Genomic DNA, 28,000 nt, shown 5'->3' on the forward strand with positions numbered 1-28,000 from the left:
GAAGGGGTAGACACTTACCCTTCGAGGCCCTCGCCGCCAGATGACATAGAGATCTACAATATGGTCGTCCAAAAGGCTGCACAGACGTATGGAGTGAAAATGGAAGAGGAGAAGCCCAAGGCATGTTTTCTCCTGGAATCTCTACTGCCTCAACGAACTAGGAGCCAGTTCCTGCCATGCTCCCTAGCGTGCTGGTGTAAGAAACTGGGGCGTCGGGTGCAGGGGTGCCTTTTGATGTCGGATTTTCTTACCTGCTCTGGTCGCGGTAAGGGGGGTCCTCTGGATTGGTGCAGCAGGTGTCGTCAGGAGGCATGAGGCAGGTCTGGGGTTGCCGGATCTCAGATCAGGATCGCCGGGGGGGACCTCCTCGTGGTGTTTGCACCCGCTGACCCCGGCCAGAGCTCAAGTGAACAGAGTGTGCTGGATTCACGGTCTCTGGCTGGCACCAGAAGCTGCAGTTTAAACATGTCTGGGGTTCTCGGGAGATAGAGTCCTGGAAGTGAAGGCAGGCAGGTCCTCCGGGGTTTGTGAGGTTGCTAGCTGCAGGACACGCCGGGATTTAGCAAAAGCAGGTTTGAGGAGAGACAGGCCTATAGGGCTGGGGCCGAGCCAGTGGGCGTCGTCCTCTTGTTAGCTCTGCACGGCTCTTCGGTCTTTCTTATCTTCTTTTCTTTTGGTTTCTAATCTGAGGAAGCAAGATTCAGGGTGGAACCTAAATACTAAATTTAGGGGCGTTACAGGTAGGTAAAGGGCAGGAACCAATGGGGTCCCTTCCCTGGGGTGGGTACAGCCCCTATTCCTGCCACTCTCCTGTGGGAGGGGGGGCAGAAGCCTGTCCCTGGTTGGCTGGGTCCCCCCATCCTTAAGATGGCGGGGACTAGAGGTAGTGCTGCACCTTGCCTCCCCCACCTGAGGGGTGGAGTTAGCAGAGGTGGGCACACCTCCCTTCCTCGCTTGTTTTTACTGCCGGTTCTCCCGCCCAAAGTGGGGGGTAGAACCAGTGGGGATCAGTTGCTGAAAGCAGCAAATGGTCTGGAGAGGCTCACAAAGGCGGCATGTCCCAGGATGTGCATTGTTTCAGGCCCCCGGGAGCATCAGAATCCCGACCCAGGGTCCAGAAACATGTCTGGTGGTGGCTGCCTACGCAGCTACTCAGTCAGGTCACTAGAAGTTGGTTGAATTTCAGGGGGCATCTCTAAGATGCCCTCTGTTGTGCATTTTACATTAAATCCCACTCTGGCATCAATGTGGGTTTAATGTGCTGAGAAGTTTGGTATCAAACATCCCAGTCTTCAGTGTAGCCATCATGGTGCTGTGGAGTTTGTAATGACAACCTCCCAGCACCATATACTCTTAATGGCAACACTGCACTTACAGGGCCCAGGAATGGACTTGGGCACGGTAGGGTACAGGGCTCGTGCACCTGTACCCTGCCCACTGGCATAGGGCACCCAACTAGAGGGGTGACTGATGTATGCCAGGGCAGTGGTTTGTGGGCATGGCACACAGGGATGTGTGCCATGTTGACTCTGTTTTGTTCTGCACCAAGACACGCAGCCTGCAAAGACAGTGTGCGAGTGTCAGGGTACAGGACCTCTAAAGGTGGCACAATAAGTGCTGCAGTCCTTAGAGGCTTCTCTGGTCACAGTGCCCTGGGTACATGTGGTACCATTTACCAGGGGCTGATATGTGGCCGGAGATGCCAATTGGGTTTAGGCTTCAATGCAGGTTTAGGGAAGGACGCAGGCCCTGGGTACCTTATTGGCAGGAGCCCAGGGCACACTCAGTCAAAGAACATCAGCAATTCAGCAAAAAGTGAGGGCATACCATGCAAGAAAGAGGGCACTTTCTCACAGCTGGATCAAGGAAGAGAGGCCTTTAAGAAACCAGCAGTATGCAAGGCTGTGACTCCAAGAACGGAGAAGTATAAACATTCATCTAAGAACCCTGCATACATCCAAGGGTCAGTACCAGCCGACTCCATAATTGCAGCAACGGCTAGGAAGAGGGCCAATGTGCCCACTAATGCTGGACCACCTCCAGATAAGGAGAGTAGTAGGATGGATCTCACAGGGAGAAAGGTGGAGAGAAATGCAGCAATCCATTGGCGCATCGCAAACTCCAACACCCTGCTCAACAGGCATGCATACCAGCACTGGGAGGAAGTGGGGCAACTCCTAAAGCATCTACCAGACCAGTACCAACAAAGAGCGGCTCACCTGGTAGAAGAGGGCAAAAGTATGGCGAACACATGCTTAAAATCGGCCTTTGGTGCTGCAGAGACGTCCAGCAGACTAATGATGATAGGAGTGACTGAGAGAAGACACGCATGGCTCAGAATTTCTGGATTCAAGCCAGAGGTGCAAAGCAACACCTTGAACACACCCTTTAACGGAGAGCAACTGTTTGGCGCGCCAGTTGACAAAGCTCAAGAAGGACAACGAGACAGCAAGGTCTATGGGAGCGCTGCAGTTCAGGGGGATGAGAAGGGGTACACCCACAAGAAGACCAGGTGGTAGGGGGGGGCAACGTGCCTACCACATCGCACCAAAAGTTTCAACAAGGCTACCAAGGGAACAACAAAGGCCAGCAGCAGCGGGGACAGCAGCAGGAGAACTGGCAGTACCAGCCCCGGCGCCAGTCCTTTCGAAGGCGTGCAAACGGACGAGGACAGACACGAAGAGGAGGCCAACAGCCTCCCTCCAAGTGAATTCGCCATGAAGCCAGCCCCCACCCTAGCAACACCACGGGGTGGGCACAAAGACATAAGAAAAAGCAGCAACTGGACATTCCACGACAAACAGTACCTCAAACACCAGTAGGGGACAGAATAAGAAACTTTATCCAGGAGTGGAGGAAGGTCACAACAGACAAATGGATACTAAACATTATACAATACGGATACTGTATAGAGCTAGAGAAACAACCTCCAAACAGAAAACCAAGAAGCAAGGCACACTCAGCAAAGGAACTCTCGCTCTTGCGACTAGAGGCGCAAGAACTGCTAAGCAAGGAGGCGATAGAGATAGTGCCGGACAACCAGAGGAACAAAGGGGTCTACTCAACTTAATTTCTCGTGCCAAAGGTGGATGAAACACTAAGACCTATCCTAGATCTGAGGTTCGTGAACAAATTCATAAAAACTACAAGAAGTAATACCACAAATACAACAAGGGGATTACATGGCAACTATAGATTTAAAGGACGCCTACTTACACATCCCAATCAACCACAAACGTCTGCTAAGGTTTGTGATCAACCAAAGTCCCTACCAGTTCACAGTACTGGCATTCGGACTCAAATCCGCACCAAGGGTGTTTACAAAATGTCTAGCAGCTGTTGCAGCGCACCTACGAAGGCAAGGAATACACGTATACCCCAACCTCGACGACTGGCTTGTAAAGGCAAGTTCGTACAGCCAATGCAACCAACACATCCCGTAGGTCATACTAACAATCAAGATATTCTTAGGGGCGGAGATGAACACCATACAGGCCAAAGTGTTCCCCCATCAGGAAGAGAACATTGGCAATACTGAAGGAAATATGTCATTACCGCAAGGGGCAAGTTCTGACAAGGAGGACGGTGAGAAAGCTGATAGGAATTATGGCGTCATGCATTCACCTGGTGCAAAATATTCAACTACACACGAGACCATTCCAGGAATGGATACAGCAGCAATGGTCACAGGCAACGGGGAGTTGGGAAGAATTAGTGGTTGTCACTCACTTAGTGTATCAAGAAATAGCATGGTGGAGCAAAGAAAACATATCACAGGGGAAACCATTCACACAACCAACTCCAACAGTGACAATCACAACGGACGCCTCCCAGCTGGGGTGGGGCGCACACATGAACAAGCTGAGGGTGAGGGGGCTATGGTCGCAGCAGGATGCGGTCAAGCACATCAACTACCTGGAACTAAAGACAGTGTTCCTAGCCTTAAAAGCCTTCCAGAAGGAGCTGTACGGAAACAGGGTGTTGATCCAAACAGACAACATCACGACCATGTTCTACATCAACAAACAAGGAGGAACACAAATCAGTAGCACTATCGGGGCTAGCACAGGAAATTCCACTAAAAATAGACCTACTAGCAATACATCTCCCATGGAAGGACAATGTGGAAGCAGACAGACGTCAGCATCCCATGAATGGGAGATCAAACAGGAAATACAGAGTATCCCAGAAGTGGGGTACACCTCAAATAGACCTATTTGCAACACACCAAAATGCCAACACTTCGCATCCAGGCGACCAGACCATCGGTCACAAGGGAATGCGCTATGGATAAGTTGGTCAAAGACATTTGCATACGCTTTTTCCCCGATACCACTGATATACAGGGTACTCAGCAAATGCAGGATCAGCAACATATCGCTAATACTAATAGCACCTCAGTGGGCCAGACAGTCATGGTTCTCACAAATAGTAGAGATGGCGCATGCACCAGCACACAGATTCCCAAAATGAAGGGACCTGTTAATGCAGAACGGAAGGGTGCTACACCCAGAGCCAGAGAGCCTCAGCCCAGCGGCATAGCTCCTGAGGACCTAGTTTGCACACCTCAAACTACCGGGGAACACAGTGGCAGTGCTCACAGAAGCGAGAAGACCTACCACAAGGAAATGCTACGTAGCAAAATGGAAAAGATTCTCCGACTGGTGCATTAAGGAGAAACTGCAGAGGAAAATTACAAAGGAGTCAACAGTACTAAAATACGTAACACATCGCCTGCAAAGTAAACTAAGCTACACATCCCTAAGTGTACACTTCGCGGCGATAGTGGCTTACACAAGAGGAGAAAGTTTCTTCACCTCCCAAGTAGTAAATGGATTTCTAGAAGGAGCAAAGAGAATCGCACCTCCAAACAGAATGCCAGCACCAGCATGGAACCTCAACGTAGTGCTAACTCAACTGCTGAAGGCACCATTTGAGCCGATTCACAAGGCTACACTGCACATGCTCACGCTAAAGACGGCTTTCTTAGTGGCTATCACATCACTACGAAGAGTAAGTGAGTTGCAGGCGCTAACACTTTAAGAGCCCTACCTGCAAATACACAGTGATAGGATTGTAATGAGAACGGACCCACACTTCATGCCGAAGGTGGTGTCACGGTTCCACATCAACAAAACAATCCAAATACCTAGTTTTTTCCAAAAACCAACACTAGCACAGAAAGGGCGCTGCACACACTGGACGCCAGAAGGGCTGTGATGCACTATATAGAAAGGACAAAGGAGTGCAGAAAGACAAAGCAACTCCTTGTCTTCTTCGCCAGCAGTTTTTTGGGACGACCAGTTACCAAAAATACCATTGCACGGTGAATTCCACAAACCATACAACTATGCCACAAACAAGCAAGGCAACCGTTACAAGGAGCAGCACATGCTTGCTCAACAAGGAAGAAAGGCGCAACAATTGCGTTTCTAGCTAACGCACCAATTCAAGACATTTGCCAAGCTGCAACATGGTCTTCAGTGCACACGTTCACTAAGCACTACTGTGTAGATATCCAAATGAACAAAGAAGCGCAGGTGGGACAGAAGGTCTTGCAACACATATTCAGTAACCAGTGCTCATCTTCCACCCAGCCACCACAATAAGGACAAACTGCTACAAAGTCTATGCTCAAGAACAAAACACCTAGTCCTCCCTGGATTTAGTTTAAATGACACAATTTTTTATATACCCTTTCATGAATTGAAACACAAAAGATGGGGCTTTATAAGTTGCCTATTATTCAAAAAGTTTTTTATTTATTACACATTCTTTTATTGTGTGATGGAGACAAACGTAACAAATACAAACATCTATATACAATATAAATGACAATACAATACAATGAACAGCACCCTAGGCAATTTAAACATCCAATCATCTACCATACTTGGCCAAACCATTCATACCAATAGGCTGACTCATACTCTACTAAACTAGAAGGCCCTTCAACAACTACTCCCTTTTGGGACACAGATAATTTATCCGTGTCAAACTTTTTAAGACAATTATTTTCTTATTAAACACTTAGAACCCGAAGAAAACATCAAGGGCAGGACTTTTTGTGTGGAGTGTGTAAAGGACCAACTGGTCGACTGGTCTACGCGTTTCAAACCTCTAACATTATGAGGTTCTCATCAGGACCCATAAATTCTGAAAAGAAAATCAAAAAAAAGAATAAAAAATGATAACTCTCAATTTTTATTTGGCATTTACAGAACTTGAGCCAGCCCCCATTCTCAGCCTGGCATACCCACCTTATGAATATTTATGCACGTGTGGTCTTAGCCTGCTTAATATCCAAAAGATTATTCAATCAGCTAGTGCCTGGAGCTGAAAACAACGAAATATGACAATAAACCTACTCGTCAAATACTTCACACACACAATGGACAGACGCGCAAGGACAAGACAGTAAGTAGGAGAGTGGACACATGAACGCTAGACCAACTGACTATTTGGGAAGCATTTGAAATCGTAGGGTGAGCAACTCTCCTACTTACTGTCTTGTCCTTGTGCGTCTGTCCATTGTGTGTGTGAAGTATTTGACGAGTAGGTTTATTGTCATATTTCGTTGTTTTCAGCTCCAGGCACTAGCTGATTGAATAATCTTTTGGATATTAAGCAGGCTAAGACCACACGTGCATAAATATTCATAAGGTGGGTATGCCAGGCTGAGAATGGGGGCTGGCTCAAGTTCTGTAAATGCCAAATAAAAATTGAGAGTTATCATTTTTTATTCTTTTTTTTGATTTTCTTTTCAGAATTTATGGGTCCTGATGAGAACCTCATAATGTTAGAGGTTTGAAACGCGTAGACCAGTCGACCAGTTGGTCCTTTACACACTCCACACAAAAAGTCCTGCCCTTGATGTTTTCTTCGGGTTCTAAGTGTTTAATAAGAAAATAATTGTCTTAAAAAGTTTGACACGGATAAATTATCTGTGTCCCAAAAGGGAGTAGTTGTTGAAGGGCCTTCTAGTTTAGTAGAGTATGAGTCAGCCTATTGGTATGAATGGTTTGGCCAAGTATGGTAGATGATTGGATGTTTAAATTGCCTAGGGTGCTGTTCATTGTATTGTATTGTCATTTATATTGTATATAGATGTTTGTATTTGTTACGTTTGTCTCCATCACACAATAAAAGAATGTGTAATAAATAAAAAACTTTTTGAATAATAGGCAACTTATAAAGCCCCATCTTTTGTGTTTCAATTCATGAAAGGGTATATAAAAAATTGTGTCATTTAAACTAAATCCAGGGAGGACTAGGTGTTTTGTTCTTTAGTATTTCCGGCTCAGTTCTGCTGGTTTTTTGAGCCAAAGCCCAGTTTTGGTTTGTTACAAAGTCTATGCTCAGCATAGTGAATCCAGAAAGATTCACGCTGCAAAACGTATAGTTTCTAACCTGTTGGTGTAGTTTAGCAGCTTGAAGACTTTCTGGATTCACTAGCGAACCCACCCTCCTTCGCCAGAAAGATGAGACAGGAGGAAAGGGATTAAAAGATGAAAAGATTTTAAAAAGCAAGAGGAAAAACGAGAATAACACAAGACAAGAAAAAAAGAATCCGAAGATGGCGACCAAAGGTGGAAGCTTCCGGAGGAAGCACGTTGATGCCACGAAGGACACCAAATGGTGGTATGTCGACGCCCACCTGGGCCACGGGGGGAGAAAAGACTACAATTCCGAACCCAACCACTAGATGGCGGAATAATGCACAGCATAGTGAATCCAGAAAGTCTTCAAGCTGCAAAACTACACCGACTGGTAAGAAACTATCAGTTTTCCGTCTTCTGGTACTGCTTGTCGGGGTGTCTCCAAATCCAGGTGTTCATGTAACTTTAGAACGCCACAAGTCCGTTAACAAGATTAGTTCTTTCATTCCCACCAGAAGTATTTTTCATTCCTAAACGCAATTCTGAAGCACTTGCTATTAAAGAGCTGCACCGGTCCTGTGCAGTGTATACATTTCCACAGACTTGCATCTTTGCTTCTGTATGTGGGATTATACTTTGTTACACCCTATAAAACCAAGCCGTTTCTCTTTTTTCTCTTTTTTTTTTTTTTACCCTATGCATTAAGGGGACCTTATTGCTCCTTTGGCTTATTTGTTTCAGCCCCTGATATTCACCGATAGTGTCGCTTGCCAGATGAACTAATACTTTTTAACCAATTTTCATTGGTGTGACTTTGTATTCCACATGTAACACCATTAACTTCCTGATATAACTCTGGTCATTTGTTTTCTGTCACTTGTCAGCAGCAGAGCTGTGCCCTACTTTGCGGGTTAGTTGGCTCCTTGTTGCACCATCTATTTTTAATTTCAATGTTATCTTTGCTTTATACTGTGAAGTCTTTTCTAAATAATTCATTAAAAAACACTCCTGTATTTTTAAAGCAAATTTGAGCACTTTAAGCGAGCTACTCTCTTCCTACTTATTGACACTGTTCTGATGTCATCCAATCCTTTCTCTTCCCCCTTGTTTTCTTTTTTTTTAACCCAAGATTCAGTAGTTTTCTGCACACTGTTTTGATCTGCTCACTTCCAGTGTGGCAACCTGCACATACTTTATTTTGTTTGCCATTCTAAAATGTCTGTAAGCCATCTTGAAACTGTAAATTAATACTAAAGTGTAATGAAAAAATATAATTACAGCATGGCCGTCCAGGCATGCGCGCACACTGGCTACCTTCTTGCTATGTTTTTTGTTATACTTGGCAAAAAAATGCCAGTACTGGCAGCAAGATTGATTCCTGTGGTTGCAAAAAACTTGAAAATGTTTTTGTCAAAATAGAACAAAAAATAATTGTTACATGGTGAAAGTACATGCATGTGCGTCAGTGGTACTTCATGACATAAACCATTCCAAGATGGTAGCCCATGCATGCGCGTACACTCGTCTTTGAATATTACACACTAATATTTAAAGTTATACTTTGTCTTTGCCAATTCTTGTTCTATAATTCTCACACCAACTCTGATGCGTTTTTACATTTAAGTCTGTGGTATTAGTTTTCTCAGATCAGTACTAAGAGATTTCCTTTGAATGAGGTATGGGTGGGAAAGTAAATTCATCAGTCCACACTCTGTGGAAAGGTCTGATTCGGAGGAGTTGATAAACCAGAAGGACAGCTCATTTAAAAGGATTATCCTGCCATTTCATTGAAAATAAGTGTTTCATCAGATCCTGTATGTGAAATGCTGTTTTTATCTTGTAACAAAGACACTATAACAAGCTTATGTCTCAGGAATGTAATCCATGAAGAACATCCTGCAGATACAGTGGTTCTCAGTTAAGATGCCTTAATCTTTGTAAATAATGCTCTCCTTCATGTGATTTTTCTGCTGGGTGGCTTCTTTTGGTATGAATACCCTGTGACCCTCAATGGGAGGTGGTTTGGATTCTTCTTTTAAATTTTTTTATATAGTACTGTCTTGGCTAAACAAATGGGGTAATTTCCCAGTACTATATGTGGAATCTGCGCCATATCCCTAGTCCCCACCATGAGGACTAGTCGGGGGTTGTATCCTCCTGTGGTGTGTATTGAATTGGGGAATGTATGTGAAAAGCCTGTTTTCGAAGCCCTAGTGTTACAGTTCTGCAGAATGCCTACCAAAAAATGTAATGTAACCAGTTTATGAATTCTAATGACTGCTGTCTTTTGCTTTCCGTCATGACAGAGGAGTTGGGCACGTACCTGCGATATGTTCGACGGCTCGATTTCTTCGAGAAGCCAGATTATGACTACTTGCGGAAGCTTTTCACTGACCTCTTTGACCGTCATGGATACATCTTTGACTATGAATACGACTGGGTGGGGAAGCAGTTGGTAAGTGTTAATCAGTCCCGCTTATGAAAACCGCCCCTCCAACATTGATGACTGACTTCTTTCTTCAGACTCTTCACTAACCCCAAACAAAATACTGAAATCCCACATCTGTCTTTTTAGTATATACATATGAGAAGGCCTGGTATGTGGAATAGCCTTTGCTAGTGCCTAGCCACTCAGGAAGTAGAAATTAATATTGTCAATATTTGGGTTGTGCAGTGGCACAAACTGCACTTATGTGCAGTCCTTTGTATTTGTGTTGGTATTGCTGAGTATCTAAGTACACTTTAAATGTGTAGTATCTGCATAGTGAATTATTGTAAGTAACATAGTTTTCCGGTTGAGTCATCCGGCTGGAACCTGGTGCACAATGACAAAATGTGTTGGTGATCATGTAAGGCACTTATGATATCGGGATAGTGAGCTGGATGACTGAGGCACATGGATAGATACATGGAAAACTTAAAAGGCAGTAGCTGACCTGGTACTTCAACGTCTTTGTACTGTCATGGAACTAAGACAATCTGAAAGAGACAATTAGTTATAGATTCCTTACCTTAGAATAACCCCCAGGTGTCAGACTGGATCCAGAGAATTATTTTGTCAGCAGTACCCCTGCACATCGAAAGGTGGCGTCGGTTGACTTTGCGTTCGCCGTTTTGCATCTTGGTCAATGGAATGACGTCACGGTATCTACTTAGACGCCGCCCTCGTGGGCTGATGTCCTTTCTGTCTTCCGTGCCAGTCTGCACGGATCCGTAGAGAGCGATACCTCAGTCGCTTTTTGACTGACTTTTGTCAACACCGTTTTTGAGTCTTATCTACTCCTTGTGCACACAGGGATGTCCAGTCGTCCTTGGCCCGGCTTCAAGGCTTGCAACACTTGCCGCAAGTTGTGAGTGCCTGTGGTGCCTGGGGCGCGACCACTATCCCAAGTCGTGCTCCGACTGCCGGACTATGAATCCGAAGTCTTTGCGGGAGTGGTTCCAAAATCTTCTTGAGGCCCGGCAGTCCGCTCGAGGTCCAGGTCACGTGGGGAGGTTGAGGGACCGGTTGCGGAGTCACCATCACTTGTCATCGAAGTCTTCGCACTCCTCAGGTAAGTCGAAACACAAGAAGTTACCGAAGAAGCATCGCCACTCTTCGACTTCTCCCCGCCTCTCGACCGACGCGGTGAGGGATGCGGACGGTGACCGTGCTGCGGCTCCGCGTGCAGAGTCTGAAGGGTCGACTCGTGAGTTTCCCTCCCTTTCCGGGAGCTGGAGCGACCCCTGCCCAGCTTCGGAGTTTCTACGAAGTAATGCATGCCATCTTTGGGTAGCCCAACTCCGCCGGCACGCCTTCGGGCCTGCGAAATCAGCTGGGGCCCTTCGGCGGCTTCGGTCCCGGCACTGCAGGTTCTCCTTGGATCCAGGCCTAGATCCAGATCGGCGCCGGTCGACCTTATAACACCTCCCCCGGTGCTGATTCTACCCTGACTTGGACAAAGAGCCGGACCAACGTAGACAGACGCCGGATCCGGCGCCAAGCGCTACTTATGTACTGTTCTACCCTGGTGTTTCCTACAGACCAGATTGGCAACCAGAGGAGGGTGAGGAGGACTGGGAGGGGTCTGACCCTTTAGCTGACCAGTTGGATGAACCGGACTGGAGAGAGGAGTTGGGGAAGCCAGTGGTTTGGATACCTCCCCAGATCTTTGCATGCTTTCTCCTCCTACCGTGGCTGCAGAGGAGTGTGCTTCATATGCATTGGTTTTGCGTTGGGCGGCCGAGGCCCTCAACCTCGGGCTACCTACGGTGGCAGTCAGGATGAATCTCCTGACGGAGGTGCTTCAACCGGCAGCGGCCTCTTCGGAGCCCCTGCTGCCTTTCAATGAAGCCTTTACTGACATCCTTTTGGGCACCTGGTCCAAGCCCAACACAGGGGTTCCTGTGGATAGGATGATTGCCCAACGCCACCGCCCGGCAACGGGCGTCCCCTCTTTCCTCTCTCAACACCCCACCCCTGAGAGCTTGGTGGTCCAAGCCTCCACATCCAAAGGCGCATTCCCTAACGCACCACCTGATAGGGAATCCAAAATGCTAGACCATCTTGGGAAGATGTTTTCTTCCTCCAGCTTGGGACTGCGGTCAGTGAACACCGCATGTCTGTTGGCCCGATACACCCACTCTGTCTGGTATACGGTAGCGTAGGTGCTGCCACAGTGTCCGGAAGAGGCCTGGGCCGTACTCTCCCATGCAGTCGCAGAGGGGAGATACTCAGCCAAGTTTACCATAAGATGTGGACTGGACACCGCCGACTCTCTAGGCAGGACGATTTCCACGTCGTTAGCCCTTTGACGCTACGCCTGGCTGAGGTTGACTGCTTTTTCCGGGGATGTCCAGGCTACTTTGCTGGACATGCCTTTTGATAGCCGTCGCCTGTTCGGCAACAAAGCAGACAACGCGTTGGAGCTCTTCAAGGACTCCCGGGCTATGGCCAAGTCCTTGGGCCTCTCTACCACCCGCCCTGTGCAGTCTGCTTTTCGCCCCTCTCGTGGCTTTGGAAGGGGTGCCCCGCCATGTTCCACCTAGAGCCACAGGCTGGCGCAAGCTGTCCAGCCCCTGCGCGGCTGGGGACGTGGGACCCACAGTTGTGGGTCTGGGGGCCAGTGAGCGGGCCAGTCTACCAGTGCTCCCTCTGCAGCAGCCTCCAAACCCTCCTAGTCCAACCTTTCAGGACCACCAATTGCCAGTGATCAGCAGGATTCGCCCTCACTTCCCCCACTAGCGCACCATCAGGTCGGACAGGTGGGTTTTGCAGATAGTCCGAAGGGGCTACTCCCTCACCTTCAAGACTACCCCTCCATCCATGCCACTTCAGCACCATCGCATGTTGGAGGATTATCTGGCCCTTCTTCAACAGGAAGTTACGGCTCTCTTGGCCAAGGGAGCCATCGAGCAAGCTCCTGTCCCGTAAGTAGGTCGTGGCTGATAGTCCCACTACTTTCTGGTGCCCGAGAAGGACAAAGGCCTGCGTCCTATCTTGGATCTCAGGAACGTCAACCGCTTCCTCCGGAAGAAGTTCAAAATGTTGACACTAGCTCAGGTCCTGACTGCCCTCGACCCTGGAGACTGGATGTTAGCGTTGGACTTGCAGGACGCTTATTCACATCCCCGTCCTGCCGGCCCACCGGCGTTACCTGCGCTTTACGGTAGGCCACGGGCACTTTCGGTTTACCGTGCTCCCCTTTGGCGTTACCAGCGCCCGTCTGGTGTTCACGTAAGTGATGGCGGTGGTCGCAGCTCATCTGCGTAGATCAGGCGTTCAGTCTTCCTCTAGCTCGACGACTGCCTGAAGGCGGGCTCATCCCAGGCAGTCGTCTCCCACTTCCAGACTACGGCGGACCTCCTGCACTCGCTGGGGTTCACTATCAATGTGCCGAAGTCACACTTGATTCCCTCTCAGAAGCTCCTTTTCATCGGAGAGGTTCTGGACATAACGCAGTTTCGGGCTTATCCCCCCCCAGCAGTGAGTCCGGTATATTTGGGCTATGATTAAGATTTTTCAGTCTTTATCCCTGGTTTGGGTCTGAATGACCCTGAGGCCGCTGGGCCTCATGGCCTCCTGCTAGTAGATCATGCCCGGTGGCATACACGGGCACTGCAGTGGGACCTGAAGTTCCAGTGGGCACAGCATCATGGGAATCTGTCCGATTGCGTTCGGATCTCAGAGGGCACTGCATGACAATTGCAGTGGTGGCTAACGAACCGGGATTGGGTCAACGGCAGATCCATCTCCCTTCCCCAAACAGAGTTCACAGTAGTGATAGATGCATTACTCCTGGGATGGGGCAGCCAAATGGAAGAGACGGAGATCAGAGGCCTCTAGTCTCCAGCGGAGTCGGGGCTCCACATCAACCTTCTGGAGCTCCGGGCGATTTGTCTTGCACTGAAGTCATTCCTTCCTTCTGTCAAAGGAAGAGTAGTGCAGGTGTTCACGGGCAACACCACTGCCATGTGGTACTGCAACAAACAGGGCGGGGTGGGGTTGTGTCCCTATGTCAAGAGGCTCTCCATCTCTGGACATGGCTGGAACATCAGGGCATATTTCTGGTGGTTCAACACTTGGCAGGTTCTCTGAACGCCAAGGTGGACAAACTCAGCCACAGGTGCATGAAGGATCATGAATGGCGTTTTCACTCGGAGGTGGTGCAAGGTCTCTTTCAGCAGTGGGGAGAACCTTGGTTAGATCTATTCGCCACCGAGAGAACGCGCAATGTCGGCGATTCTGTGTGTTGGAATTTCCAAGGCGGCACTTGCTCGGCGACGCTTTTTGTCGCAAGTGGAGTTGCAGTCTTCTATGCGCCTTTCCGCCTATACCACTTCTGCTCAGAGTGCTGAAGATCAAGCGCGACTAGGCACAAGTCATTCTTGTGGCTCTGGACTGGACACGAAGAGTCTGGTATCCCGAGCTATAACACATGGCCATCGAGCCTCCGAGCAGAGTGCCTCTTCGGGAGGATCTCCTGTCGCAGCAGCAGGGGACGGTCCGCCACCCGAACCTGTCCAGTCTCCACCTCCTTGCGTGGAGATAGAGCGGCGACAGTTGACAGCTTTCGACCGTCCTCCCGAAGTCGGTGATGTTATCTTAGCAGCAAGGCATCCCTCCGCTAAAAGGTTATACGCCTGCAGATGGAACACATTTGTGGCATGGTGCACAGCAAAGGCTGTGGATCCCCTTTTTGTTGCCCCTCTTTCCGAGGTTCTCTTGTTCCTCCTTTCTTTGGCCCAGCAGGGCTCTGCTCTGGGCACTCTAAAGGGCTACCTCTCAGCCAATCTGATCAGCCTTCTCTTTTTAGTTCCCTGTTGTAATTCGCTTCCTTAAGGGCATTGCTCATATTTTTCCTCCTGTTCCCTCCGTAATGCCCCAGTGGGACTTGAACTTAGTTCTAACTTATCTTATGTGCGCTCCCTTTGAGCCGCTATATACCTGTCCTCTCAGACTTTTGACTTTAAAGACTGCGTTTCTGGTTGCAGGGTGAGTGAGCTCCAAACTCTTTCCTCAAAACCTCTGTTTCTGGCTGTTCATCCTGACAAGATTGGGAAGAAATGGAGTTCGAAGAACAAAGTGGTTTCTTCTTTCCACATTGGTCAAACCATCACTTTGCCCACCTTCTTTCCGCCGCCTCCTAAGGAGGAAGAGAGGCTCCACTGTCTGGATCCAAAACATGTACTTTCATTTTATGTGGATTGCACAAAGCAATTCCGGGTGGATGACCAGCTCTTTGTTGGCTATGTGGGCGCCAAGAAGTGTCGGGCCGTGCACAAACGGACCATCTCTAGGTGGGTCGTTTTGTATATAAAAGCTTGCTCTTCCTTGGCAAAGAAGGAGCCTCCAGTGGGACTATGCGCCCATTCCACCAGGGCGACGGCAGGTACCACTGCTTTGGGATGTGGAGTTCCCCTCAATGACATCTGTCAGGCAGCTACATGGGGATCACTGCACACGTTTACAAGACATTACAGCCTGTACAGCCAAGTCCGGAGAGACGGCTTCTTTGGCCGTTCTGTTCTCCAGGACTTTCTGGTGTGAACTTGGTTCGCAGACCCACCTCTCGGGTTGGTATTGCTGGGGTATCTATTCTAAGGTAAGGAATCTATAACTAATTGTCTCTTTCAGATGAACAAGTTAATTACCTTCGGTAACGATATATCTGTAAGAGACATAGATTAGTTATAGATTCCTTACCGCCCCTCCCATCCTTCCCTATCTGTGCGCTTACTTCTAGGATCAGGGAATCCCTTTTAGGGCCCTAGTTTTGCATGGCTCTGAGCTTTTGTCGTGGAAAGTCGTGTACAGAACTTCTGTCAGCACGTGAGGGCTCCGTTTAAGTAGATACAGCGACGTAATTCTGGCGACCACGACGCCAACGACGAACGCGGAGTCGACCGACGCCACCTTTCGACGGGCAGGGGTACTGCTGGCGAAAAAATTATCCAGATCCAGTCTGACGCCTGGGGGTAATTCTAAGGTAAGGAATCTATAACTAATATATGTCTCTTACAGATCTATCGTTACTGAAGGTAAGTAACTTGTTCTTTAAGGAGTTTGGGAGCACAAAGACGGTGTGTGAGGATTTGAGGAGGGTGCATGGATTGATGTAGGAGCACCCTTGGGAATAGGAGCATGTAGTTCAAGAAGATTGGAATAAACAAAGTGTGAGGAGCTTGGTTCAAATGGAACGACACTGGGAAGGGCTTTGTCGCACAGCGATTGACTGTGTGAAGGGGTTATAGCACGTACAGGAAAAAGCTTGGGGCATGGATGGAGAGTATAGGAGTCCAGGCACAGGGACCTATAGCTGTAGAGATTGAGACATCTGTAGACCGTGTGGGGCAACTGTAACAGACAGTTTAATTGGTATGACATGATTGCGATAGCCCTGCATTGGGTACATGGAGTGTAGGGGCTTGTGGACACACTGGAGGAGGAGCAGGAGCAGCAGTAGATTTAAGCACCAACCAGCTTCTGCACGTTACCCACATCTTAAATATATAGGGGTGATTCAACTCTTAAATCAAACTCAGATTGATAACTATCATGAAAGAAGTATGTGCTAACCCCAGTTATTTCTACCACTATGTAATAAGTTCACCAGTCGTTTGCCAAGTACGTTAATGTTGAGGCTGGAATGAATACTAGAAGATTTCAAACCAGATGAAAGGCCAGCTTGATGCTTTAGAACAGTTGAAATGCTACAAGAGTTAAATAGAGGCCGAGTTGCCTATCATCAGATGTTCACTAGAAGTACAAACTAAACTTACGTGAGACAATGTTAGTAGGAGTACACCATTGTTCTTACCAGCTAATGACCAAGGAAATGCACAGGACAACATGGCATGTTGTGCCTTTCAGCCATCCTTGGTTCTAGGACTTTTGTCCTGTACATCTTGCAGCACTTCATTGCAGCTCACCATGTCTAATCCTCTGAAGTTGACTGTAGATTTGCAGCATGAATTATTTTGTAGATTCTCATGCTTTGTATTAGCTGCTTTTTAATGGAGCGGACCGAAATGTGCAGGAGCTTTTACTCCAAAACGATTTGGAATTGTTGGCTTGAAATGTCTGTAATGAGATTCAAGCAGGATGTTCTCTAGAGCTCTAAAGCACCCCAACCATTGGCATCTCCTTCAGATAAAAAATAAATAGGACTATCTCCTGTGGGTTCCGTCATGAATAAGAGTGAGGAGACCACAAGTGAGGCAGGAAGAAAGACATCGTTGACTAGTCCAGCATTTTTATTTCCATATCTTTTTTCATGTTCAACTGTGGGGGTGTATCATTTATTTATTTGTTTATTTTTCAATAGTGGGGGCTCTTGGAGTGTGCATATTTCTGGCACATTATCAACTCTGCAGCAATTTTCGTCATGGAAATACTGTGTAGCAATGTAAGGCTTGACGAGTCTTTGAAACAGAAGGCACTCCCAATCATGAACCAAACATGTTGGGATTTAGTAGGACAGAGTTGGAGACAGTCGAAGAGGTGAATTATCCCAAACACTATACTAATGAGAAGAGAGATGGGACAAAAAAAAAACACCTAGGTGTCTAAAGAGGAAAATGGTATGTTGGCTCATGAAGGTCACCAACCACAAAGCCCCTCAAAAAGATCCACAGAAGCGCCTTCCTCTGTGTTGCATATTAATTAGCAAAGAAAATACCTGGAAAAAACGGATCGCTATCAAAGACAAATCCTCATTGTGAAAAGACCCCAACGATTAATTCTATTGCAGCATTTTCATGGTACCTTATACTTCTACTGAGGACTCCGATTTGAAAGGGGTTCCTGGGCGCCTTTTCTTAGCGTGTGGGTCGAAGTGTGTTTAATTGAGTATGTCTTCGGTAGATTGGCTGCCTGAAGTCGTAAGACTTGCTTCCTCAATGGGCCTTGCCTTTTTGAAGAGTGATTCGATGGAATCTTTTTTTTTTTTTTTTTGTGCTCCATTTTTTTAAAAACTGCCTCTCTTAAGCTAACCATCCCATCCGAATCTAGAATTGCCCCTAGTCGCAAAACTATTGTTACTGGTGGGTAACTTGTTTCTTACTTTGATAATTATCGTTCTGGTTGATACTCTACGTACAGTTTTTGTTCACTGATTCCACCTGCCACTTCGATTTAAAGGTTTGTCCCAGGTACTCTGCAATTTGTCAATCTCTGCAGCCTGTCCCTGGCTCTAAGGGAATGGAGAAAAGGATGCTGACCTAACGTTAGTGCACTTAATTGTGCTGGTTTGTGATACTCTATCGAGGTGTGTCAATCTGTTAATCTCACAACCTGTTTACTGTTGGTGCCTGGCTGTGCACAATAAAGAATGGTGAAAGTTTGCACAACAAAGGTAGCACAATATTTAGCTGAAGACTAATTTATTGGCCAGCAGGATGTTAACTACTGGTTGAGCTTGCAGATTTTTTTACTTTCCTTCAGATGAAAGAACTTGGCATGTTCTCATTTCCGACAGCTCTCAGTAATGATAAAATTGAACTACACTTTATTCAATGCACAGTTTTAATTGTTTTTCTACTTTGCTGTCTTGTTGCAGCCGACCCCAATTGGTACAATCCCCAGTGATGTCTCAGCCCCAGCAACCCACCGGGACAAAGTGCAGTCACACACCAAGCACCAGGTAAGGAGCAGAAGTGTTACTAGGACAAAACCAGGAACAGGGCACTGCTTCTCAGGAAACCTTGTAAAAACACGCTTAACAAGCATGGTTCTCAATGAAGATGTTCTGTTTTGCTCCTTTACAAGACATGTTTTTCTCTGGCATAACCACTGGAGAGTCGCACAGGATGGAGAGTGCGGCAGAGAATACAGCAAAAATGCTTTTCGAGTGCCTCATAAGGCAGGCTATAGAATTTGCCAGGATCCAATCGTAAAGATTTGTAATTGGAAATTCAGTGGTAATAGAGTTCAGGGAAAAGGGTTGAATGTTGTTACGGAATCAAGTCTATATACTCCCCACACCACAACCTTCTGCAGCATACTTGTATATACTACAGTCTATAGTTTACGAACATTGACCAACATTGCTTATGCACTCTTTAAGTTTTTTAGGTTACCAAGCTTGTGAACGTCACAAAGTATGAGTAGTTTAAAAAAATAATTAAAAATCACAAGCTTGGGACGTCTTCTACCGAAAAATGTTTGTGGTAGAAATATAAACAGATTGTCAGAATTAACATTTATCCACTTCACAAAGTTGCCAAGTTACGCAATCCTACCAGACCAGTTTCAATTTCACACATCACTAGCATGGGGGAGGGAAAAACTAAATGATCCAAGGGAAAAAACCAAGTTGATTGTAGTAATGCGATGGGTATGCCTGAGTAACACACCACCCACCCAGACCTACAGTATGGTGGAATTACCAGTCTTTTATTGGAGCGTAGTAAAGGTTCCATTGACAGAGCACGAAAGATGCAAATGGATAAGTCACTCACAGAGCAGGGGTAAGGGCATTCATCCTCATCCTGCCTTCCTTACCTCACCCTACATACCACACTTAAAGACATCATGGACAATTTCATTTGAGACCATGTGGGTAAAGGCAAAGAAAAGGCTGTTGTAAAGTAGATCTCCTGGTAGTTTGTCCTTTACATTCGGCTGACTGCCTTTCAAGTGAGGTGCTGTTGTCTGGAGGTTCGTGAGTCATTACACTAGGAACAAACCCCATTCACCACTTTTCTTTTTTTTAATCCCATTCCGTTGACAAATGTAAAAAGCTCCAACACAGGCCTTGGTGCAGACTATCACTAAATGCTGCTGTATGGACTGAGGTTTCAGCAGTTATGGAGTTAGGCAATACAGACATGTGTAATCTTTTCAACTAAATTTCTTATCTGCTAGAGACATCTAGACGCAGATTCCTTACCTACGAATTTCCCAGGCTGGATCCGGAAGACTTATTCTTGAGCAACCTTTGCATGCCGTTAGGTCGCGTCAGTCGGCTCAGTGTAACGTCGTACGCGCTGGAAGTGATGTCCGCGTCACCTATATAGGTTTAACCTCAGTGCGCTGACATCTGTTCTTTTCTTTCCGTGCCAGCTAGCGCCGATCCGTGAAGAGAGCTAGCCTTTGTCACTTTTTGACATGCTTTTTTCGACAACGATTTTTGGTGTATCGGTTTTCCAACATGTCAAAGAAGACTTCTGGATTCAAACTGTGCGGCGCCTGCCATCTCGCCGTGTCAGTGACGGATCCGCACTTGATTTGTGTCTGGAGCGTGACCATGACTCGAAGTCGTCCTCCGAATGCCAGGCATGGTTCCAAAAGCTTTGAGGGAGCAGTCCCAAAAGCTGCTTGCGGCCTGGTGTTCGGAACTGCAACGTTCGCCCCAGAGGTTTTTTTTCTCAGTCAAGAGGAACGTCCGGGCCTAAGTCCTCGTCCTCACACTCAAAGCCGTCCAGTCGGTCAGTAAAGAGGCATAAGGAACAGGAAGTCAAAGCATGCTTCAACTTCTCCCTGTCCATCGGCCGATGTGATGGAGGAGTCTCCACGCTCTAGGCTTTGTTCTGTGAAACCTGCGCTTGGGTTGGCTCTGCTCTTCCCTGCCTTTCCAGGAGCTGGAGCGACCCCCGCCCAGCTTAACACATTTTATGATGCTAAGTATGTCATTTTTGGCCGACCAGACCCTCCCTGCGCACCTTCCGGGCCCTGGCTGCTTCATTTGTTTCCGCCCCGGTGGCTTTGGCCCCCAGCATCCCCCAACGGATACAGTGGTAGATCCGGACCTTTGCCGGTCGTGCCACTGTGACATTCCCCTGCGCCAAGACTCCCGACTCCACCAGCTCAATTCTTATCCCGATGACCTGGAGCTGAATCGGCGCCTACCGACAGCACCCCATGGTCGGTTACTCAGCCTTATGAATGGAGATATATATATATATATATATATATTTATATATATATATATATATATTTTTTTTTTTTAAGGTTTCTGAACCCTTTTCAAGACCAGCCTGAGCATGAAATGGACTTTTATGAGGAATTGGATGAGACTAGTGGACTGGATACCTCTCCAGATTCTGGTCAGCTTTCTCCCCCTACCATGGCTACGGAGGAGGGAGCTTCATATGCTGTGGTGGTGAGAAGAGAAGCAGAGGTCCTGGACCTTCAGTGGAAGTCAAGATGAACATCTTGCAGCTGGGTGTCTCCTCTTCGAAACCCCTCGTGCTATTCAACGAGGCCTTGACTGATGTCCTTCTGGGAACCTGGTCCAAGCCCAGCATAGGGGGTCCTGTGAATAGGACAATCGCCTGCCACACCGGGCGACCCAAAATTCCCCACCAACCACCCTACCCCTAAGAGCTTGCTAGTCCAAGCCTCTACCTCACAATGCGCATTCCCTTCTGCACCCCTGGACAGGGAATTCAAAAGGCTGGATAGTTGGGGCAAGAAAATGTTTTCTTCCACCAGCTTTGCATTGCGGTCGGTGAACACAGCATGCTAATTGGGCTTTTACACCCACTCCTTGTGGGAAAAAGTTGTGCAAGTGCTGCCACATGTCCCGGAGGATGCCCGGGGCTATCCTTTCCCAAGCAGTATCAGATGGGAGAGATGCAGCAATGTTCACCAGTCGTTTTGGGCTTGACACTACCGACTCGCTGGGCAGAGCGATGTCATCGACGGTGGCTGTTCAACACCATGCCTGTCTCAGAACTTCTGGCTTTTCTGACGATGTCCAGGTGTCCCTTATGGACAAGCCCTTCGATGGCACCTATCTCTTCGGAGGCATGACCCTGGAGAGCTTTAAGGACTCGCGGGCTACGGCCAAGTCCGTGGGCCTCTATGTCCACCCGTCTGCCTTTCTCCTCTTTCGTGGCCACGGAAGGGGGTTTCAGCTGCGCCAGCCAAATCCCAGCAACAAAACCGTGCAAGTTGAGCAAACTCTGTGTGGCAGTGGGCGCGTCATCTTTCAACGTGGGTCGGGTCAGTCCACTCTTACCCCTGTCTCATCCAAAACTTCCTAGTCCAGCCCTTCAAGATCATGGGTGGCCAGATTGTCATGATCAGCCATCATGTCCACCACTGGAAAAACATCACGTTGGACAGGTGGGTTCTTAGATAGTCCGAAGAGGCTACTCCATCCCCTTCAAGACTACCCCTCCCTCCATGCCTTCAACTTACAACCGGCTGACTGAGGCCACCTAAACTTGTTTCAGGAGGAAGGCAGCACTCTCTTGGCTAGGAAGCCATAAAGAGGGTTCCGTTGCCAGAAGTAGGCTGTGGTTGCTATTCCTGCTACTTTCTTGTTCCAAAAAGAACAAGGGCCTTCGTCCTCCCCTAGCTCTGAGAGCCTTCAACTACTTCCCATCCTGCCTGCTCATTGGCGTTACCTCCGGTTCACAGTAGGCCATGAGCACTTTCAAAGTGCTCTTGTTTGGCCTTACCTGCACCCCTTGGGTGCTCACCAAGGTGATGGTCGCAGCTCAGAGGTGCTTCCCATCAAAACAGCCTTTTTAGTGGTAATAACGTCTGAGAGGAGCGTGAGGGAATTGCAGTCTGTCAGCCAAGCCTCCTTACCTGACCACCTTCCCTGATAATTTGGTGCTTCGCACTAGGGCCTCAACTCCATTCCACCTGGGGCAATCTGTCACCTTGCCCACTTTCTATGCTCATCCACACCCCTCTAAAGAAGAGGAGCGACTGGACTCAAAACGAGCATTGTCATTTTAACTTGATTCACTGAAGAGTGTCGGGTGGACGATCAACTCTTTGTGGGGTAAGTTGAATCAAAGAAAGGTTGTGTGGTGCAGAAGAGGACCATCTCATGATGGGTTATCCTCTACTTCAAAATGTGCTACGCTCTGCCAAAAAGCAGCCTCCTGGAGGCTTAAGGGCTCGTTCCACCTGAGCTAAGGCTGCTACCACGGCATTGAAAGTGGTGTTCCAGTCCTCGACATTTGTCAGGCATTAATGTAGGCATCCCTGCACACGTTTACCAAACACTACTGCCTGGACATTCAAGTCCAAAGGGACAACCTTTCTGGCCGCTCTGTCCTGCAGGACTTCCTGGTCTAACCTTGTCCCCGGTCAATCCTCAGGGGATGGTATTGCTTGGGTATCTATTCAAAGGTAAGGAATCTGCAGCTATATGTCTCTATCAGATGGACAAGTTACCTTCGGTAACGCCTTATCTGGTAGAGACATGATCTAGCTGCAGATTCTTTACTGACCCACTCATCCTCCCCGCACTGTGGACAGGATTTTAGGATCAGGACTTTTCCCTTTCAGGGACCTAGTAGTTCTAAACACACCAGTGTCAGTTTACTTCATGGCTCCGTGCTTCTGCCGTGCAAAGACATGAAAAGTAACTGACACCAGTGCGGCAAGTATATAGGTGACAGGGACGTCACTTCCAGTGCAGACGACGCCAGCTACCGGCGTGCAAGGGTATTGTTCAAGCAGAAGTCTTCCTGATCCATCCTGGTGGCTGGGAAATTCAAAGGTAAGAGATCTGCAGCTAGTTCATGCTTCTACCATATAAGGTGTTACCGAAGGTAAGTAACTTGTACATTTTTGTCAGATACAATTTTGCTCTCCTAGTGGACTAATATAGTGTCTCATTTTAAAGGTTGTACTCTATATATTGGGTGACTGCTGAAGGTGTTCAGCTTCGCAGAACTGTAGCCATGAACTTCCAAGGTTCCTCCATAATGAAGGTCATCAGACTTAGTGTTTACTGTTCCTGGAACCATGGCCTTTCTCTGTAGGCAATGATTGTTTGAGGCTGAACTCTTAGAAAATTGCAGAGTGGTCATGTTCTGGAGAAATGGACATATGATCACTCTACACGTTTGTCTAAGCCTTCTTGACAATAAGAAAAATTAGATATTTGTTGTTGTGTATACCCTGATAAATTAGAGTATGATGGTTGCACACCCCTCCCAGACTTTCTGTACTTCACCAACAAACCGGGCTTGGTTGCCATTTAGTCTGTCCCCTCTGCCCATGATCTCTGAGGACTCCAGTTTGTGTCTTTAACATAAGACTTCAGACATCAGTTTTGACATTGGGAATACATTCTAAGTATACATTTTGTCGACTCCTAAAACCACTCCCAGAGCTGGTAACATGTATAATAAATTAAGCAGAATTCACGTTTCTAAAACAATTAAGCAGCAGTCAGAAGACAATGAGCTGTACACAGCAAATCTGAAAGAGATTATTAGTTATAGATTCCTTACCTTTAGAATTACCCCAGGCGTCAGACTTGATCCGGAGAACTTTTTCTGTAGCAGTACCCCTGCACGTCGGTCGACTCCGAGTTTGGTGTCATGATCGCCGGGGTGACGTCGCGGTATCTATTTAGAAGCCGTCCATGCGCGCTGGCGTCGGTTATTTCGTTTTCCGTGCCAGCCAGCGCGGTACCCTTAGTCACTTTTTGACTGTAACAGTTATTCAACTTTTGTCGACTTCTTTTCGAGTCGTGTTGACTCCTGGTTCACGTAGGGATGTCACGTCAGACCGGCTTCAAGGCTTGTGACGCCGGTCATAAATTGATGTCAGTTACGGACCAGCACCTTGTGAGCCTCTGGTGTCTGGAGCGCGACCACAACCTGACTGTCGGGCCTTGAAACCGAAGTCTTTGCGGGAGCGATCCCGATAGCTTCTGGAGACCCAGCAGTCTGCTCCGTGCTGCTCGAGGTCCCGGTCGAGAGGGAGGTCGCTGAGTCACCACCACTCGTCTTCGGGTAAGTCCAGGCACAAAAAGAAGGCGAGGAAGCACCGTCGCTTTTCGCGTTTTCCCCGTTTGTTGGGATGCGGACGGTGGTTGTCCTGCGGCTCTGACTGCGGAGCCTACTGGGTCAGCTGCGAGTTTCCCTCCTCTTCCAGGAGCCGGGGCGACCCCTACCCAACTTTGTAGTTTTTACGAAGCCCTTCATTCATTTTTGGGCAGCTAGACTCCGCCGGCGCGCCTTCGTGCCCCGAGGCCTTGGCTGCGGGTTCAAGGCCTTCGAACCCGGCGGCCATGGCACGCCTGGATCCGTTTTGATGCCGGTCGCCCTTACTACACCTCCTCGGCGTTGAATCCACTGACTACACCGACGACGCCAGTTGTGTCCCCAGCTGGCGTCGACCCCGGGCCTCCACCCTGACCTGGACACTGAGCTGGACTGACACCGGATCCGACGCCGAATGGTACTTTTGTACCACTGTTCCATCCTGGCGTTCCCTATCGCTCTGAGTAGCAGCCAGAGGAGGGTGAGGAGGACTGGGAGGGGTCTGGTGACCCTCTAGCCGACCAGTTGAGTGAACCAGACTGGTGAGAGGAGTTGGGTGAGGCCAGTGGTCTGGATACCTCCCCAGACCTTGGCATGCTTTTCCCCCCCTATTGTAACTACGAAGGAGGGAGCCTCTTACGCTGTGGTGTTGCATAGGGCGGCTGAGGCTTTGAACCTTGAGTTTCCTACGGTGGCTGTCGGTACTAACCTCCTGACCGAGGTGCTTCAACCGGCAGCGGCCTCTTCAGAGTCCCTGATGCCGTTCAATGAGGCCCTCACGGACATCCTTCTGGGCACTTGCTCCAAGCCCAGTACAGGGGCCCCTGTGGATAGGATGATTGCTCGGCGCCACCGTCCGGCCCCAGGCTACCCCATTTTCCTCTCACAACACCCACCCCGAGAGCTTGGTGGTCCAAGCATCAACTTCCAAAGGCATGTTCCCTACTGCTCCACCAGATATGGAATCCAAGAAGCTGGATCATCTTGGGAAGAAAAGGTTTTCTTCCGCCAGCTTAGGACTGCGATCGGTGAACACCGCATGTCTCTTGGGCTGTTACACACACTCTTTGTGGCATATGGTCGCGCAGGTGCTGCCACAGGGCTTGTAGGTGGTCTGGACCTTTCTCTCCCGTGCAGTGGCTAAAGGTAGAGATGCAGCGAAGTTAGTCATCCAATGTGGGTTGGACATTGGCGACTCGCTAGGCAGGACGATTTCAACGTCTGTAGCCCTGAGACATTATGCTTGGCTGAGGTCCACTGGCTTCTAGGGTGATGTCCAATCAACACTTTTAGACATGCCCTTTGATGGCCGTTGCTTGTTTGGCGACAAAGTGGACCACGCACTCCAGCACTTAAAGGATTCTAGGGCTACGGCCGGGTCCTTTCGTGGCCCCACCACGTTCCTCCCAGAGCCACAGGCTGGTGCAAGCTGCCCAGCCTCTGCGCGGCTGTTGACATGCGACCCAGTGCCGTGGGTCTGGGGGCAAGCGGGCCAGTCCACCAGTGCCCCCTCTGCAGCAGCCTCCAAACCCTCCTAGTCCAACCTTTCAGGGCCACCAGTTGCCAGTGGGCGGCAGGATCTGTCATCACCTCCCCCACAGGCTAAACCATCACGTCGGACAGGTGGGTTTTGCAGATAGTCCAAAGGGGCTACTCCCTCCCCTTCGAGACTACCCCTCCATCCATGCCACCACAATTCCATTGCATGTCGGAGGATTACTTGGCCCTCTCCACCAGGAAGTTACAGCTCTCTTGGCCAAGGGAGCTATCGAGTGAGTTCCTGCCGCAGAAGTAGGTTGTGGTTGTTACTCCCACTACTTTCTGGTGCCCAAAAAGGACATAGGTCTGCGTCCTATCTTGGATCAGAGGAGCGTCAACCGCTTACTCCGGAAGGAGAAGTACAAACTGTTGACATTGGCTCAGGTTCTGTCCTCTCTCGACCCTGGAGACGGGACCACCTCCGGGGTAGGTATTGCTGGGGTATCTATTCTAAGGTAAGGAATCTATAACTAATAGTCTCTTTCAGATGAACAAGTTATTTATCTTCGGTAATGATATATCTGTAAGAGACATATATTAGTTATAGATTTCTTAAATGCCCCACCCATCATCCCCGTTCTGCGAACTGACTTCTAGAGGGAGGGACTCCCTTTCAGGGCCCTAGTTTTGTGCACCAGTGGTCAGTGTCTTGCATGGCTCTGTGTTTCTGGCATGGAATGTTGTGTAAAGAACTGACGTCAGCGCGTCTAAGTAGATACTGCGATGTCATCCCGGCGATGCAGATGACGAACGGGGAGTGAACCAACACCACCTACTGACGCGCAGGGGTACTGCTATGAAAAAAATTCTCCAGATCCAGTCTGACGACTGGGGGTAATGCTACGGTAAGGAATCTAGAACTAATATATGTCTCTTACAGATATAGCATTACCGAAGGTAAATAACTTGCTTGTCAGTATGATAAAATGGGAGCTCGAATTCTGACCGGTGCTTTATTGCGGACAATGCACTTGATCTTTCCTCAGAAATAAGTTGGGTCCTGATCTCTTTGGCCAAAGGGAAATGCTGATAGCCCAAGGCTTATTGAATTTGAAAGTGCATTCTAGTTTGTGTGAAACAGAGTAGGGCTTATGTAGTCGCAAGGAGGGATGATGAGGGTTATGTGATTGAAATAGAATATGGTTTATCTCCGTAATTTCTCAACTTTTTTGAACCATGATCTACATTTTAGAATGACAAACTTTCGCGACCCACCTTGTGGACATGGGGTGGGCAATATTTTATGTGATGAAAGCATCATACGTTAGCATGTTGTCGTTTACAAACAGCACATTTTTTTTTTATTGAAATTGCCACTAACTTTGCACAAACCGATATATAGTAGACAAATGAGAATGCCCTTAAATCGGGTTATCTGTGAATATTTATCATTTGTGCATCACCAGATAGTGTCTTGATTTGTTTTAAAATCTGTTTCCAGGACACTTAAGAATTGCAAAACAAAAGTGCTACATTTTTGTTTACCTAACTGCTGAATGCATACAGTTCATTTAAAGGTATTTCAAATTACAGCCACCCCTTTTACATTTCCTGTACTTCAGCTAGATTGTCACATAATTCACTTTAAAAGCTCCTCTCCCTTTCTGTCTGCTAACACCAATCCCAGAAGACCTAGCCTGACATTTGACCTCTGTCTTTGAAGCACTTGGCAAATGTGAAATGTCTAAGTCTGTGTTTAACACTTTTGTTTGTTTGGACTTTCCCGAACCACCTGAAATGTGATTGCGACCCGGTGGCAGCTTCAGAACTGGAAAAAGGGTTAGGTCTGCAGTGATTGAGAAGTGGAGCAGGGACTGGTATTTTTTTTTTGTTTTTTTACAAATCTTGGGGTTAATGGA

At 47.9% G+C, this 28,000-nt stretch overlaps 1 protein-coding gene across 8 annotated transcripts in view; it reads left to right on the top strand.

Moving 5' to 3' along the window:
- CSNK1G2 (casein kinase 1 gamma 2) overlaps nucleotides 1-28,000 on the top strand; it is a 151,679-nt gene that overhangs the window by 104,959 nt on the left and 18,720 nt on the right. For all 8 annotated transcript variants that reach the window (XM_085637563.1, XM_085637560.1, XM_085637567.1 and 5 more), the window contains exons 9-10: nucleotides 9,686-9,834; nucleotides 18,419-18,502. In XM_085637563.1, the coding sequence (XP_085493689.1) occupies nucleotides 9,686-9,834; nucleotides 18,419-18,502 (233 nt within the window). The remainder of the gene's footprint in view (nucleotides 1-9,685; nucleotides 9,835-18,418; nucleotides 18,503-28,000) is intronic.

Source organism: Triturus cristatus, chromosome 12, assembly GCF_964204655.1.
Source record: "Triturus cristatus chromosome 12, aTriCri1.1, whole genome shotgun sequence".
Taxonomy (NCBI): Eukaryota; Metazoa; Chordata; class Amphibia; order Caudata; family Salamandridae; genus Triturus; species Triturus cristatus.